Source organism: Urtica dioica, chromosome 2 (assembly GCF_054948205.1).
Source record: "Urtica dioica subsp. dioica isolate 48M chromosome 2, U.dioica_male_clone48M_v1_H2, whole genome shotgun sequence".
In the NCBI taxonomy this organism is placed as follows: Eukaryota; Viridiplantae; Streptophyta; class Magnoliopsida; order Rosales; family Urticaceae; genus Urtica; species Urtica dioica.
The window spans coordinates 44291209-44308581 of NC_142757.1; the positions used below are offsets into that span (position 1 = coordinate 44291209).

At 39.1% G+C, this 17373-nt stretch overlaps 1 protein-coding gene across 1 annotated transcript; it reads right to left on the reverse strand.

The window, feature by feature from the left end:
* Positions 1-7262: 7262 nt before the first annotated feature.
* Positions 7263-8813, reverse strand: LOC149404902 (uncharacterized). The gene is made up of 2 exons (XM_089607721.1): positions 8728-8813; positions 7263-7866 (listed from the first exon to the last, which is right to left on the reverse strand). Exons 1-2 carry the CDS (start codon positions 8811-8813, stop codon positions 7263-7265), a joined length of 690 nt encoding a protein of 229 aa, XP_089463847.1.
* Positions 8814-17373: the final 8560 nt, after the last annotated feature.

Consider the following 17373-nt stretch of genomic DNA (forward strand, 5'->3'; position numbering starts at 1 on the left):
CTTTGAGATAGGCAGGACATTTCTTTTTATCGGCTTTGTAAGGTCTGTTCTTAGTTCCAGAGGCGGAGGCTTTTTGCTCAGTAGCATGTGCCTCTCCTTGATTCCTCTTTCTCTTAGTGAGACCTACAACAGTGTGAAGTTCCTCCATAAGCTTGGTAACAGTGTACTCTAGCTTGTTTATGGAGTAGTTCATCTTGGAGGAATCAAGATATGCGGGGAGAGTTTCTAAGATCATATCTATGACACTCTTCTCATCAATCTCAGATCCTAGGACTTCAATTTTATTTAGAAAACTAATGATCAGTATCATAAAGTCTCTAACAGGAGTCATAGCCTTCATATGACAGTTCATAAACTGTCGGACTGCTTTTTGCCTTGCTTGACGCCATTGCCCTCCAAATATCTCAAGGTGATTGTAGAGCATTTCGGCGGCAGTCTTGATGTCGCGATGTTGCTCTTTCAGCATATTGTTCATAGATGCCAGGATATAGCACCTCATAATCTCATCGGATCAAAGCCAGGCCGCTAAGGCGTCATTGTCCTCTTGAGTCGAATCATCATTCGTCAGAGGAGGACACGGGGTGGTGAGTACCCATTTGTGCTTGGTAAGGATTATGTCGAGGTTAAGTTTCGAGTCTATGTAGTTTTCGTTTTCGAGTTTGTTCGAGGAAAGAATGAAAGAGAGAGAGTTGGGAGACATATTGCCTATAAAAGTTGAAACAAGTTTATGATTAGTCTTTGGTTAAGGATTTAAGTTTGTTTAAGAATTTATAAAATCCAAAGGTGTTATAAACCAAACGATAATTTACTCCTTCGAGGGAAGGCTGCAAAAAATCTCCATTTATAAGTAAATGACACATCATTAATGCTAAGCCAAGATTTCAATACACCAATTTTGACTAGCCACCTTTTAAAATGGTTTGATCACTCACATCCTTTCGCAGGGCCTCGAGGGAGGATTACTAGGGATTGAGTCTAAGTGTGTAACCAACCACTTAGTCCAAAAGATTGACTTTGAAAAACAATCCGCCGAGGGGAGGTCTTGTCTCATTGTCTCACTTTCGGATTTAGCTCATTGAGCAATGATCAGTGCAAAGCGCCCTTGAGTACTCTCATTTAAGAGAGGGCCACGAGGGTGACTCTTAGTCTGGCGACACTTGCACTTTTCATTAGTTATGGAGATCGTGGGTTACAAACAACAAGTATAACCCTCCCACTTAGTTTTTGGAGTTGGTTCATCGACTCTTATAAGTTCGGAAACAAATTTCCTAGTTAGAGAGCGACAGAGCGGACAACTAGAAGAGAATCCTAGATCAACATGTTCAGAGTAGTAATAGTGCATAAAGGCACAAGGTACATACTCGATCTTTTCCTATTTTCTATTTCGGGAAAGTGCATGAGGGAAGTGTGAACTTCAACTCACTCGAACACTTGGAAGTTTGAGATTACACATCTTTTTATTTTTCGGCTTGTCTACAAGGAGACCTCCGACTCAGATTTTCAAGAGCATATAGATTTTGAACATATGTGATATAGATATAGTTTTGAAAACATTTTGAAAACTTATTTGATTTGGATGACAAAATATTTTCAAGTTTGAAAGTGAAAACGGTTTTTCAAAATTCAAACTAGTTTTGTAAAAATTCAATTTCAATTAAACTTTCAAAAAATCAAAACATTTTAATCTTACACATCATGTTTATAATCATATGAAAAACATTTTTGCTCAAGAAAATTTTTTCATTAGAGTTCTATAACTCATGGTAGTGGGGCTGAAAATCCGAAATTCTAAAAAACTGGAGTTTCGGACAGCCGCGCACCTCGGAGTAAAATCGCCATATCTGGCGGCTCCGATGTCCTTTTGAGCCGAAACCGGTGGCATTGGACAGAGGACAGACAGAGCTTTAATTTGATTCGAAAATAATTAAATTTAGATTTCTGAGCAGAGAGTTATGCCACTTTTCATGCGGGTTTACTCCAGCTCGAAGAAAAAGAAATAATTAAAGCTTGGTCCTTTTTAGGTGCGAAAAAGAATCGAGTGTAACAGAACGTTTTATGAAGGTTGTTAAACCTTTTATTTGTGTTTTATTAGCAAGGTAATAACAAGGCATAAAAGAAATAACAACAAGCATAAAACGATTCAAGTAAAAAAAAGAAACTAGCAAGACAATATAACTAGTCACAAAATTTTACTCGAAATTTCTCAAACCTTTAAAACACGTTTTTCAATATAAAAAATTAAAAACTTTTAGAACTGATTCTAATGTGTTTATAAACATCCCAAACTCATAGAAAATCAACATGATTTTTAATTTAAAGGCATGAACAATAAATTAAAAAAAAAAAATCTAAGATAACAATTCTAACATGTCACAAAATTAGTAAACTTTCGAAAACTATTTTCAAGCTCATAATTTTTAAATACATCTACATGCTAATCTTTGACCATAGCTCTGATACCATTTCTTGGAATAGATCTAGGGTTTAAGAAAAAATTTAACGCTTCATTAAGCGGCGGAATTTAAAAATTTTCTTTTCAAGTAAAAACAGTTTTTTACTAACCTAGACAAAGAGCAAGTACATGTAATTAAAAACTATTATGAGTATAGAAGTTTACTTACCTTTCTTGAAGCTTGAACCTTGAAGAAGCTTTTGGAAAGTTTGCAACGCTCGTCTCCCCTTGCAGCACGTCTCTCTTTCTTTCCTCGGCACCTCGAGCAACCACGAAAGTTTCTATCACTAAATCACTCGAAATAAAGGAATCAGTGAGTGGGCCCTTTTAAACACTACGATTTAAGAACGAGTCTTGAAGTCGCAGAGCTAAACTCTAGGTCAAATGAGGACCTAGGTGCCAAAACAAAAATCGAAATTGAATAGAGAGAGAGAGGAGAGGGGCGGCCAAGCTAGAGAGAGAAGCTCTCAATCTCTAAAACTTGGAATGAATGAAATGTGAAGAATAAGGCTCCTATTTATAGGAGAGGTCTACCCTCCAATAAGGTAGTTTCCTGTTCTATAGAATATCACATATTCATGAGCCAATTTCCTTTTCTTCTCCTTATTTCACACGGCCAAAGAGGATCCAAGATATCCTCATATTTGTTTCCTCTTTTGACTCGACTTGGGCGCCCATCTTGATTCCTCTTAGAGGAAATTTGTTTCCTCTTTTTCTTTTGGCAAGTATCTAAATACATTAATGCACAAAATAATCTCTCTTTCACACTAAGGGCTGCACGAAATTTGGTCTCTCATTCACTTGGGTTGGACGGCCAAAAGCCTTCTAAAAAGGCTTTCTAGGTTTTTCTTTAATTGTTCATGACAACATAAGAAAAGCCCATTTAGAATTTTCAAGTAAAATTCTATGAAATGAAATTAATTCACAAGGCCCAATAAACATGTTATGGCTGTGTGATAAAATATGTCATCATATGACATTGTCAAAAAATTTATTGACATTCATTTCATGCCATGTCCAAAAAGACAAAATTACCCTTTTGACAATTTCCGTTCTTGTTTTGACTTGGCTTCCAGTTTAACTATTCCTACTCGATGTGATCCGTGACAGTGACCTCATGGACCCAAATGAACAAAGCTTGAGCTAAACACTTGGACTCAAAAGTTCACAAACCTTTTCCAAGTTTAGCTTTAATGCCAACTGACTCCACTAAAGAGTTGACACTGAAAATCTCTCGGTTCAAATGAATTTATTTTCTACTCAAGAATTAAACCTAATTATGATGAGCGGATCCACTGAATACTATCTATGTTTACCCTTCATGAATGTCATCAGCTAGTCGGGATTTACTAAATTATCATTTTACCCTTCTAGCTGTTATTTCCTCAACTCCTTTGTCGCTTGTGAATAAGTTAGAAACAATGTGTTGACGAGGAGCTAACAAGTCACATTGTTTCATCCAAAAGAGTCAGGACTCAATTTGGACACTGGCCAGTTCATTTATTCACACTCCAAGGAACAAAGCATGAAGTGACATACATTGCATTTCAGCAATCTTGTACATGAATTCCATATCTATGAGAACTTCACAAAGTTACTCATGACATTCTCACAACTTAGTACTTCACCAATAGGCCCTGTTCGGAATCACATAGTGAGTCCGAACTCTGACTTTCTCAAATGAGAATACGTAAGCTGTGAAATGGCATGTCTCATTTCAGGATTAAGGTAAGCATGATGCAATTCATACATAATGACTTCGAGACATAAGAGGTTAAATGGTTTGTTCTTATCTTGTCTCTAGAAGTGCACTGGTCAATTCAGTACCTTCAGAAGATACCTAGAAGAACTATAGAGTCTCCAACTCTCAATGCCTCATAACCAGACATCATAGATTCTTCTAACAATCGTACTGAGGTCAATAGTCCTTTGACCCTTAGATTGCGAATATATCGTTTTAAGCAAACTACGAAGAGTTTGTTCATGCAAATCTACATTTGTCTCTTCGTAAGTTGTTAAGTTTGTTTATGGACTAAAAGACTAAGGTTTTATCATAAAGCTTCAAACAAAGAAAGAATCAATGAACGTTTTAACTTTATTATTAATGAATAAGCAATTACAAGCAAGAGTCTTCGTAAGACTATATGACATCAAATGTACATCAATAGATACTACTACTCTTCTTGTGGGCACCATTGACAACAGATCCTTGCCTTTGGTATTATTTTGAGGCAATCAGGGGGAGAGGCGTCTTGATGTCATTTATTTTGAATCTTTTTATCTTGTCATGACGCTTGTATGAGAACTGTTCCTGGAAGTGCTTGCCTAAAAAATAGCCAAAGGGGGAGATTGTTGTTACGTTATATGTTGGCTTTATTTTTTAGTGCAAGTTGTTTGGAAAGATGTCGGTCTTCATGATCCAGCTTCTGTACGACATCCTTCCTCCTGTGTGCAGACAATATTTTGGGCAAGTTTCCAGTTTTGCCAGATTGCCTCGCTGGTGTCTTTACTGCGTGATATTCTTACGAGAATGGGTAAGGAAACCCTAGATACACTTCCAGGTATTGTACAGCTGCTATAAAAGCCTTGCGCTCCCCCCTTTAGCAGCCTTGAAGCTATATTTTTGGCCTAAGGGACTTGCTCACGAATCTCTAGAGGGAAAGTCTTTTCAACTCTAGAATTTTGTCATCCTGTCTAGTGTTGATGTCATTTATCGATCTTGTGAGTTAAGGTTACTTTGACTTAGCCTTTTGACAGTGTCGTATGGCATCTATCTTTGGCGATTTTTTCAAAGTCATTGACGTAGTCTGTAGACGCTGCTGTATGACTTGCGGCTCCGCTAGTTGAACCCTTGCCGCTCTGGGCATAGTTTGCTTGTAGTTTTCGAACCTATTTGACACGTTTTGGATTTCGAGATCATTGTTTTGTGTTTTTGGTGTGCATGGTTATCTTGGGATGTCTGACTTTCTTCAAAACTCTTTTGTTTATGGCTTTGGAAACCCGATTACATTTTTAATGAGGAAATGATCTACAGATAGTATTGACGGAGATGTTCCGCATTCAAAGGGAGGACACTCGACTCCCTCCATGGTTTCTAGCTCGTAGGTGCAACCATAAAAACGAAGGAAACCACTATACCTATTTTATTTACTATGTTTTTGATATCTAGGATCAATATATATTTCTTATTTCAAGGCCAAAAGCCTAGAAAAATCGTGGTCAGGAAGGTTGTAATAGCAAAAGACATTGGGATTTTTTTATACACTAGAAGAATCCGTTTTGTTATTAATAAATTAGGAAAGGTAAATGAAATAACTGAAAGAAAAGAAATCTATTAGTTATTCACCAAAGTTTCATTTATTCAATGACTAGAATTAAACGAGGATAATTGCTCGAAGACGTAGAACCAAAATTCGTTTATTTGCAGTATGGGCCATCCTAATTAGACCCCAACACACCCACCCCAAGGATTTGAGTATTTTGGAATACCTTGCGTATGACCAAGCTTCCTTCCGCAAATTTTCAAACCTTCACTTTCGAGTTATATTGCCGCTCAACTATTCGCTTATGGGCCGCGAGCCTTGTGATGGCATTGGCTCTCTTTTCTTATATCACATCGAGCTTGGCACGAAGTGCTTTTTCGTTGGTTGCCTCGTCAAAAATGCTCACTCGATAGGATGGACTCTTGACCTCGATGGGAACCATGACTTTGACCTTGGAGGTGAGGGAAAAAAAGTCTTTCCCGTTGCAAATCGGGCCGTGGTACGGTATGCCCAGAGGACAAGGGCAGCTTGTCGACCCATGCTCCTTTGTTGGCTTTGAGTTTGCTTCTCAGAAGGTCTTTGATTGTCTTGTCTACGACTTCTACTTGTCCGTTTGTTTGGGGATGACGCGATGAGGAGAACGTTTTGCTTATTCCATATTGGCTGCATATCTCTCTGAGGTGCCGGTTTTAAAATTGAGAGCCATTTTTGGTGATGATCAAAGCGGGGATGCCGTGGCAACAGATAATCAATTTCCATATGAATTTGGTTGTATTTTCCTCAGTTATCTTTTCCAATGGTTCGGGTTCTACCCACTTTGTGAAGTAATCTATTGCCACGATTGCGAATAATCGACCTCCTGGCGTGGTAGAGAGCTTTCCAATGATGTTGACCCCTCATTTAGTGAATGGCCAAGTGAAAATGATTAGGCACAGAGGGGCCGGGGGCTGCCTGGGAATGTTCAAGAACCGTTGAAATTTAGTGCATGTCTGCGCCCATTTGTGTGAATCTTCTTTTATGGTCGGTCAAGAATACCCCTTCTTGAGGATTTTATTTATCAACGATTTTCATGCCATATGGTTTCCGCATATCCATTCTCTCATGACATGTCACGCTTCATCATCAACGAGGCCGCTTAAGAGTGGCGCCGAATATCCCATTTTGTACATGACCTCCCCTCAGAGCGTGTACCATGAGATCAACGCTCTTATCGTGGTTGCTTCCTTTTGGTTGGCGGGTAGTACCCTATTTTTGATGTAGTTCACAATTAAGGTGATCCCGATATACTTCTTCTTTGTCGATTGATGACTTTTCAAGCAGCTCGATTGGTATCATCCATATGTCTTCATGATCCATGCTAGAGGCCATCCTGGCTAGAGCATCGGCCTCGGAATTTTGTTCTCGCGGTATCTGAGGGATCTCATACCATGAGATGGCTTCCAAGAGATTTCACGAGGCTGCGAGGTATGTGATCATGTTTTCTTTGGCGGAGTATTCGCATGTCACTTGTTGTCGATTAGCTGCAAATCGCACCTTATACGGAGATTCTATGCTTTGAGTTTTCTGGCCTGGCTTAGGCCCACCTGGAGGGCTTCATATTCCGCTTCGTTGTTGGAGGTCTGAAATTTGAAACTGAGGGAATATTTGAGTTTCCCTCCGTTCGGGTTGGCCAGGACCACTCCGACCTCCGAGCCGTGTGTATTTGAGGCTCCGTCGATGTGGAGCATCCATATAGGCCCATATGGATTGGTCCTCTGTTTCTTTGGCAGCATCAGGGTTTTATCCTCGCCCTCGGTCTCCTTCATCGTGTCTATTGGACAAGTGAACTCGGCGATGAAGTCTGCGACCGCCAATTCTTTGATGGCCATTCTCGGGTGGTATTTATTCTCGTATCCTCCCATCTCTTGAGACGATATTGCCATTCGGGTGAAGGTGATTTTTTGTAGGGCCTTCATTTGAGAGGGGTCGGTCCTTACGATTATTTGGTGGGTCTGGAAGTAAAGGTGCAGTCTACGGGTCACGTTGACGAGTGCGAGAGAAAATTTCTTGATTGCAGGGTAACAAGTCTCGGCTTCGAGGAAAGCCTTGCTCACGTAATATATTGGCCATTGTCCTCCATTCTCCCCCCGAACGAGCACCGCGGTGACTGCTCTATTAGAGACAAATAAATATAGATAAAAATTATCGCCGTCTCTGGGTTTTGCGAGGAGCGGCGGTGTTCCGTAATATGTTTTAGGTCAAGAAAGCTTCTTTGCATTTTCTATCCCATTCGAAATCTGTTCCCTTCTTAAGGGCTTGGAAAAGGGGCACTACTACAAATATTGGATTCTACAACCTATTTTCTACAACGCTAACAGCTAAGTGTTGTAGAAACTGGGGATTCTATAAGTGTTGTAGAAATTGGGTGTATTTACAGCGCTTATGGCTAAGCGGTTTAGAAGCTCGGTGTTTGTACAACGCTTTCTATAAGTGTTGTAAAATTCACATATTTTAAATTTCCCAAGCGCTTAGACTACCCGTTGTAGAATGCTCGCCGCGGCAACGTGTGTTTTATGCTGCAGCGACATCCTTCTACAAGGGATAGTCTTAAACGTTGGGGAATTATGCCATTTAATGAGCTTTGCTGCGGCAAGAATTTCTAAAACGCTTATTATATCCGTTGTAGGAAATTCAAGCCGCGGCGAAGTTGTTTGCTCGCCGTAGAGAGACGTAGCCTTTACCACTCTCAACGAGGGTCGTATCCAGGTCTTGTTCTGCATCGTTCGAGATCATTCAATCAACTTCGGTTGATTCATCCATAATTGGATGAAGAGTCTCGAATACTAATGAACGACACGGTTTGCCATATCTATCAATCATTACCGGCCTTTGTACAAATGCGGGGGTAGGACGCTCAAAAAAGGGATACGATCAAGACTCCTACGGGGCCTAGTACGAATTTTATTATCGATCGGCACAAGATTAGGGAGGAACCACAAGAGAAGGAATAAGAGGAAGAGGGGGAAGTGGAACCTCCAATCAACGAGCCCGTACTGCGCATACAAGCACCTTCGGTAGTCGACCCCGCCACTGTCGATTACATTGCTCATTGCTCTCATTATCTCGTTGCAGGTTTCAGCATACGCAATAATACATGCACCAACAAGCGGAATATGACGTCTCTCACATCAATCAATTGAATGATCTCTACTCTCGTTGGGACATCAACCATGAGACTCGGGTGCTATTTCCTCCATATCCTCAATATTCCGATTATATGTACCCACCACCACAGTGGCCACCACATATGGCACCTTCTCAATATCCGGCGCCACCACCACCAAATGACGAGTGAATTTTCGAAATCACCACAACCACCAACTCCTCAATATTAATTATGTTATAAGTTTTTAATTTAAGACTCATTTTGAATTTAAGTTTCAGTTTAACACTCGTTTGGTGTGTTTAAGTTTAAGACTTGTTTATTATTTTTCATTTAATGTGTGTTTGAGACTTGATTATATGTTTGAGACAAATCATAATTTCAATATTTTAATGTTTGTTGGTTGTGGAATATTTATTTGAATGATAATTTGTTAATTGAAAAATAGGTTAAATCTGAATAATATGGTCATCTGAATATCATCTCACCGCGGCGAAGCTGGTATCTTGCCGCGGCGAGACTTATACCTCACTGCGGCGAAAAAGTTACCGAGAGCACTTTTTTTGGGAAACAGAGTCTCGTGCACGGCGAAGTAAATTTCTCACCCCGGCGTGTTAGACGTGCCGCGTCAAGATTTATACCTCATCGCGGTGAAGGTTTCTACAACGCTTAAATATGTGTTGTAGAAAGGTTCTCGCCGCGGTAAGATGTCTACTTCGCCGCAGCGAGTATATGTCCAGACAACTCTTTTTGGAAAAGTATCTCGTCGCGATAACGTTGTTTTCTAGCTGCGGCATGTTTCTTTCGCCATGGCGAGATAGATACTGAGAGCATACCTTTTAGAAAACAGAGTCTTGCCGCGGCGAAGTGAATTTCTTGTCTCAGCGCGTTAGGCATACCACGGCGAGATTTATACTTCGCCGCGGTGCGAGTTTCTACAACACTTAAATAAACGTTGTAGAAAAGTTCTCTCCGTGGCGAGATGTCTACATCGCTGCGACGAGACTATTTTCCAGATAACCCTTTTGAAAAACAGTATCTCACCGCGGCGATGTTGTTTTCTAGTCGTGGCATGTTTATATCGCTGCGGCGAGATAGATACTGAGACCAAACCTTTTTGGAAAACAGAGTCTCGCCACGGCGAAGTTTTTTTCTCGCCGTAACTGTTAAGAGCTTTCGTTGCAGCGACTCTCCTGGAAAAGACATTTTAAATAAAACATGTAGTGTATAGAGAGATTTTAAATGAAAATAACGTTGTCCACATGAGAATAACATAAAATCCAAAATAAAAAATATATTGTCCAAATGTTAAAAATCAAACAAAAATAGGATCTATATCCTTACGAAGTAGATGAGAAACATCGTCATCATCGAAATCATCAATCTCTTGATCAATAGGCAGTAATCCGGATGTGAACGACGAAATTCTAGACATGTCTTCGTTTTCTTGTTCGTTACTATTTCTCTTTTTCATAGGAACCACTAACGATAACTCTCGATTGGCTGGATCCAGAACATAAAACACTTGACTTGCTTGCAAAGCTAAAAAAAATTAATCATTCTCGTAACCAATCCGTCAAAAGTCGACAAATGTAACTCCTTCATTATCAACTTTAACATGATTATTGTCTGTCCATTTGCACTTGAACAATGCGACTCACAACCCGCAGTAATGAAGTTCCCAGATGTCTTCAATGTATCCATAATAGTTCATAAAAACATGTTTCCTTGGCCGACGGAACATGTTATGCTTCGACAAACAATGTAACACCACTATTTTGAACGGGATGCTTGTTGTCTCTCTCTTTCTTTCTCTCTCTCTCTCTCTCTCTCTCTCGTGTAAAATGTAAAATCATTAATAGACCAAGCAGTCTACCTTGTAACCATTGAGGAAGGCCCTCCAGATAGTTTACTCAACGTAGATGAATGTCCCGACTCTTTAAATAATCATTTTTCAAGCCAGTTCTGAAACAAACGGTTGTGCTCTTCTTGCAACCATTTTTAATTTATACCTTTCTTTGGATTATTCACTCTCAACTCATTCAAATGAATATCCACAAATGGCGTGACCTCAGAAAAGTTGTGTAGCACATGGCGTGTGGCTTGCTCGCATTCTTTTTGGTTGACGCTAGAATAGGTACCTATAGATAAACACTTGCATACTTAAACAAGAACGCTCATAATTTAAATAAACAAAGAAAGTGTCACATAAAAATACTTATATATAGAGCTTTTGAATCAAAATTTGTGTTCTTGGGTAACCTATATTCATCCGCTTTAGCTTAATACTCAGAACAAAACTCAACTGACTCTTCTGCTATGTAATTTTACGCTATGCTTCCTTCCGGCCTATTGTAGTTCTTCATGAAGCTTTTCAACAATTTCATGTAACGTTCGATTGGATACATCCACCGTAAAAATACAGGCCCACATAATTTCACTTTACGTACCAAATGGACGGTTAAGTGAACCATGATGTCCTAAAACAAAGGTGGGAATAACTTTTCTAGCATGCACAGAGTTTTTACCAATTCTGACTGCATTAAATCCAAACGAGTGGGATCGATGACCTTCGAGCAAATCAAGTTGAAGAATACACATATCTTGGATATTGCAAATCTCACATCTTTTGACAAAATTCCACACAAAGCAAGAGGCAACATTATTTGTAGCAACACATGACAGTCGTGAGTCTTCATTCCAATAAGTCTCAAATCTTTCAAAGATACAAACCTCTTATAGTTTGATGAATGACCATTGGGGACTTTAATAGAAGAAAACCAGTCACACAACTTTTTCTTCTCTTTTTGATCTAGAGTGTACTTTGCCGGTGGTAATTTTTTTTCCACCCCCACCTCGGGATGCAAAATTCTTCTTATTTCATCTCTTTGAGATCCATTCGAGATTTTATTCCGTCTTCCGATTTATTTGGATCATCAAGTAGAGTACCGATAAACGATTCGCAAATTTTTTTTCTCGATATGCGTAATATCCAGACAATGTCGAACGTAGTGTGTCTTCTAATAAGGAAGGTCGTAGAAAATTGATTTCTTCTTCCAAGGATTCTCTTTGAACAACTCTTTAGTAGTAGCACTCCGCTTTCTTTTCCCAAGAACTTCATTGACATTTTTAACCATCTCATAGACATCTTCACCAGACAAAATTCTAGGAGGAGATCGTTCTTTTGTATTTCCATCAAATGCCTGTTTTAACCTTCTATATGAGTGATCTCTTGGTAAAAACATTCTATGACCAATAAAAACAATCTTCTTACATGCTTCAACCGGATGGAAGATGTGTCTTTCATGCAAATCGGACAACCAATCAAGCATTTCACAAAGTATCATGACTAGTTTAAATAGGCCGAAAATGCGTTAATAGTCCATGTTAACATTACCCTTAAGTTGCACGAATCTCCACAGTAAGCGTCTCTGACTTCGATCCCTTTCTCCCATAACATATTCTAATCATCGACCAACGGTGATAAATACACATCGATATCATTTCCTGGTTGATTCGTTCCTGAAATCAAAAGCGTTAACATCAAGAACTTTCTATTCATACACAACTTTGGAGGGAGATTATAGTTCACAAGTATAACCGGCCAAACACTGTATTTACTGCTTATCATTCTGAACGGGTTCAGACCATTAGACGCTAGACCAAGATGCCAATTTCGAGGATCAACACCGAAATCCTTATACTCTAAATCGAAGGATTTTCACTGTGAAGCATTAGTAGGATGTCTCAGTATACCATCATCGATACGCTTTTCGGAGTGCCAAACCATATTCTTCGCATGTTGACACTATTAAACATTCATCGTAAGCGCGGCATTGGAGGAATGTACCATATTGACTATTTTTTAAAAGAAAATCAATAATAAAGAATGAATATGGGCTACATGTATTTCCTAATCAAGTAATGAAAAAGTACGTACCTTGAAGGGAACTCCTTTAACCCTGTCACATAGAATTTTACCATTCTTCCATCTTGACTCTTTGCAGTCGGACATTCATCTAGATCATCATACTCGTATCTATATAAAACACAATCATTTGGGCACGCATCGAATTTCTCATACTTCATGCCTAATGTACCTTAACTCTTTTTCGCTTCATACATACTTTAAGGTACTTTATTGTCTTTTGGAAAGGCTTCTTTAAGTGTTTCCAACAATAGAGTAAAATTAATGTTTGTCCAACCACCCGACGCCTTCAAATGGAATAATGTAACTAAAAATAACAACTTCGAAAAGCTTGTACACCCTTCATATAATGGTGTCTCCGCATCATTCAACATGGACTCAAACAATTCCGGTCGCTCAGCAAAATCGTCCTCCAAATCATTCATTATTCCGCACATATCATCAATATGATCTTCAACATCGTTGTTTTCCTCGTTTGTCATAGAACGAAAAACCTCACCATGGTAGAGCCATCCTTGATACGAGGTCATTATTCCATATACAAACAAATGGGTCCGAAGGATATCAAGCAAACAATGTCTATGATTTCTACATTGAATACAAGGATACTGAATAGATTTCACATCAACCATATTCTCTCTAGAGAAATCATAAAAACTCATCTACACCTTTCCGATATATCTCGTTTAATCTATTCTCCCACATCCACTTTCTCATCTTCATAGAAAAACCCTAATTATACCAAAAATTACCAATTCTAATTAATAAACTATATACAAGAGAACCACATTTGGAACAGTTGAAGAAGAACTTACAAGATTTGGATGTGTAGATGAGAGTCGTAAACGAGGACGACGCAGAATGAGTCAAAATATTGTTTGAAATTCTTTTCCGACTGAAGTTTTGAGATTTCTAAGTGAAAATGACGAGAAATGAGAATTTATGTCATCAATCTCGTATCACTCGTTGCGGCCGTATTTAGGCATTATAGAAAGATACTCGCCGCATCTAGAATTAAACTTCGCCACGGCGAGACTAGATACAGATAAATCTTCTTGAAAAATAGTATCTCGCCATGGTGAAGTTGATTTCTCCCCGCGGCATGTTCCACTCGCCTCGACGAGTATTCAACGTCGCCACGGCAATAAAGTTACCGAGAGCAACCTATTTTGAAATTAAAATCTTACCACGGCGACGTTGTTAGCTCGCCACAGTGGGGTAGGAATTTCGTTGGAAAAGAAATTGTCGCTGCGTCGAGGAAGGATTTTCGTCGCGGCGAATGGTTTCTGGGTAACCGTTGTCGCAGCGAGAAAACAACTTTGCCGCAGCGAGGCTTCTACAATTCTTGTTTTAAGAATTATAGAAGCGTTTTAAAACCTAAAATATTTGATATTTTAAAAACCCCGCCCGAATTTTCAAAATTAAGCGATTTTTTTTCATTCTTCTCCCTCTTCATTCTTCTTTTCCCTCTCTCTCTCTCTCTCTCTCTCTCAGCCGCACCGCCCGCTGACCCCTCTCCCTCTCTTCAGCCACGCGTCTCTTTTTCTCTGCCGCGCCTCACTCCGTGTCGACCGCGTGTCACTTCGTCTCGGCCGCGCCTCACTCTATCTCCGGCCGCGACTCTCTCTCTCTCTATCGACTGTGCTCTCATCTCACCCGTGCCTCTCTCTCACTCTTGGCCGCTTTCTCGCGTCACCCGTGCCTCTCTCTCACTTTCATCCACGCCATCCCGCGCCTCTCTCTTTCTCTTTCTCTCCGGCCGCGCTCTCACCTCACCCGTGCCTGTCTCTCACTCTCCGCCATGCCGCCTCTCTCTCTCTCTCTCTCTCTCTCTCTCTCTCTCTCTCTCTCTCTCCGGCCGCCCCTCTCGTCTTCACTCCGGGTTAGTTTTTTTTTAATTGTGAATTATGTATAATTTATGTTGAAAATAAGTGTAAGTTTGAAATTGAGAGTATGGATTGATATTTGGTTTGACTTGAGTTTGCATTTGTTTGATATTTTTTTGGAATAGAGTTTGCATTTGATATTTGGTTGAGATTGATATAGAATTTTTATTTTGTCTTGTGTTGGAATTGAGATTAAGTTCTTGATTGGATTTGAGTTGAAATTGTGATTGGATTTGAGTTGGAAATTGAGATTATGTTTTAAATGTTGTTTATTAGATTCCATGTCGTCCACTACTACTAGTTCTAGCGGTAGCGGTAAAAGGAAAATTAGAAGACAACTAGCGCTAAATTCCGATGATAAATGAAAAAGAAGAAATACCCTTATGGGTCTTGTTAATAAGGTTAAAACTCGTGGAAAAAAATCCCGGTAGAATTTGATGATAAAGAATAACCAATAGGTATGGAGGGTGATGAGCTGTCGAGTTACTTTGATGTGTTAGTTAGAGAACACGTTCCACTTTCGCTGCGCTATTGGAGATATAAAGAGAATAGCCAAATTAAATAACGGATTTGGAATTAAATGCAAGAAGGATTTACAATTCCTATCGAACAAAAGCACGATTGCCTTATGAGAGTCGGAGAAGCGGCAAGGTTATTTCGTCATGAATTATACACCGATCTACTCAAAGACACCATCAACGAACCAAGCGCCTGAAAGAGACCGGCTTTTGTTTTGAAATTCTACACAAGTATCACCGAAGAAGATTGAGTAGAATTTGTGAGTATAGACGAACCGAAATGTTCAAACAAACATCGAAAAAAGTGTGTACAAATATCAAACCGGCCGAAATGGATATCGAAAGCTTAATCAAGAAAATGTTAGATTCATTTATTTTTTAGTTATTCTAAACTTTGCAAATTATTTTTTTAATTTATTGTGTAATTACTTCTTACTTGAGTGATGACTCGTGAATAAAAGACGTAAATAACTACAAGGATGACAAAGACAAACTAATGGGGGAAAAATCGTAAGTTCTTTACCTTTGTTATAACAATTAATCTTGTAATTTTATTTGCAAATAATTTTATGTGTAGAAAACGTTATCTCAACAAGCAACGCAAGGAGCATGGGTGCTGGAATCGAAAACAAGCATCTTGCGAGAAGCTTTGGGAACGTCACGGGGTTGCGATCAATCCAAGCACACTTCGCGTTTTAAGTACTTTGTTCCTCCAACCCGAACGAAGAAGTAATTAAGATGCATCGCGAAATGAATGAGTTGAAATATTTGCTAATTAGAGCATTTAGTAGACATGGTAGTATTGTTGTCGGAGATGCTGATATCGAGTCACCTAGTGTCTAGCGTGTGGAAGAGAATCTCAACGCAAAAGTTGTTGATGATGAAGAGATGACTAATGTTGAAGACCACGTCAATGAAGCGGTCTCTTTAGGTATCTTCATTATTATTATTTTTTATCTAATTTAGTAATAAAGCTAAATATTTTGGTTTTAATTTATTGATATTTTTTGTGATTTGCTTAGATCACGACGATGTTGGCGTGAATGTGCATTTTGGTGATCCTCCGAAAATCGATCATATCATTGTTCAAAAACCCAATGGTGTTCGTGCTAGTTGCTCATTGAATCCAACCACGCCGGTGATACCGAGTTCGGATGAAAGCGCCGAGTGTCTTTTTCTCATTAATGATGTTGTGAAAGGAGGCACAATCCATGTTGCGAATGGGCGAGCATACATGAATAGAGGCGTAGTTCACTTCTCACCTTTGGAGGAAGGAAATGTACGCGTGACCATTTTGGAGGTTTTGATTAAAAAAGCCAAATTACCAATTCTCACTGAAGAAACTAAAACCATTGAAGATGTCATATGGGGTTTGTCTCGTGGCCAAAGAGATTAATAGAAATGGACACAGAAAAAGAGAGTCGCGGTCTGGTTGTCAAGCAACTCTCAAAGCTCGGTTTTGAGGGTGAACCTAGCATCGATGATGGTAAGAAGATTTCGTACAAGGTGATTAATCCCAAGTTTAACCTGCCAACAAAGTAATGTTACCACAAGGGGATGTGATTACGGTCAAGGTTAGTGCAAGTCTCACCGCTATCTCGATTCTGGTGTCATTTGAAGATGTTTATGATTTTTTGCAATACGCGAAAATTGGCGTGGGGTACATAATAGTTTATATGGAGTACATATTTCCTTTATATGCCTTTTTTTAATATCAATATTCAATATTTAGTGTTTTAATCAATTTAATACTTGTTTGTCATAGCTATCTATGCTCAAGGCTAGAAAATGGGAAAAAGAGACAAGACTATTGTTTTATACATCCGGGCTTAAGTTCTCACATCATAAATAATGACGACGATATTTATTTGTCAAAACGAGTCAAGGACGTTCGAAACGTGGTACGATAATGCAAAGTTGGTCAACTAACTTTGATGCTTTACAATAAAAATGAGCATTGGATGCTCGTTATCCTCGACCTTTGGAGAGATAGCACTATGTTCTTCAACCCGCTGAGAAATAAAATGCCAACCGATTTAACTCGATTGATAAAAATGTAATATTTTATTTTCTTGAACTATCTTTATTATAAATCATTCTAGTGTTTTTTTTTCTCATATAGTTTCCGTGTTATAGGGTTTTTGTGGATTTCAAGCTCGAGCATATGGACGCCCACAGTAACTG

Excerpts from the sequence above, each read along its gene's own strand:
- LOC149404902 (XM_089607721.1), bottom strand. The coding sequence starts at position 8,813 with ATGAGAGCAATGAGCAATGTAATCGACAGTGGCGGGGTCGACTACCGA. Across the intron at positions 7,867-8,727 it reads TACGGGCTCGTTGATTGGAG|AGCAGTCACCGCGGTGCTCG; the intron begins GTTCCACTTCCC and ends TGTCTCTAATAG.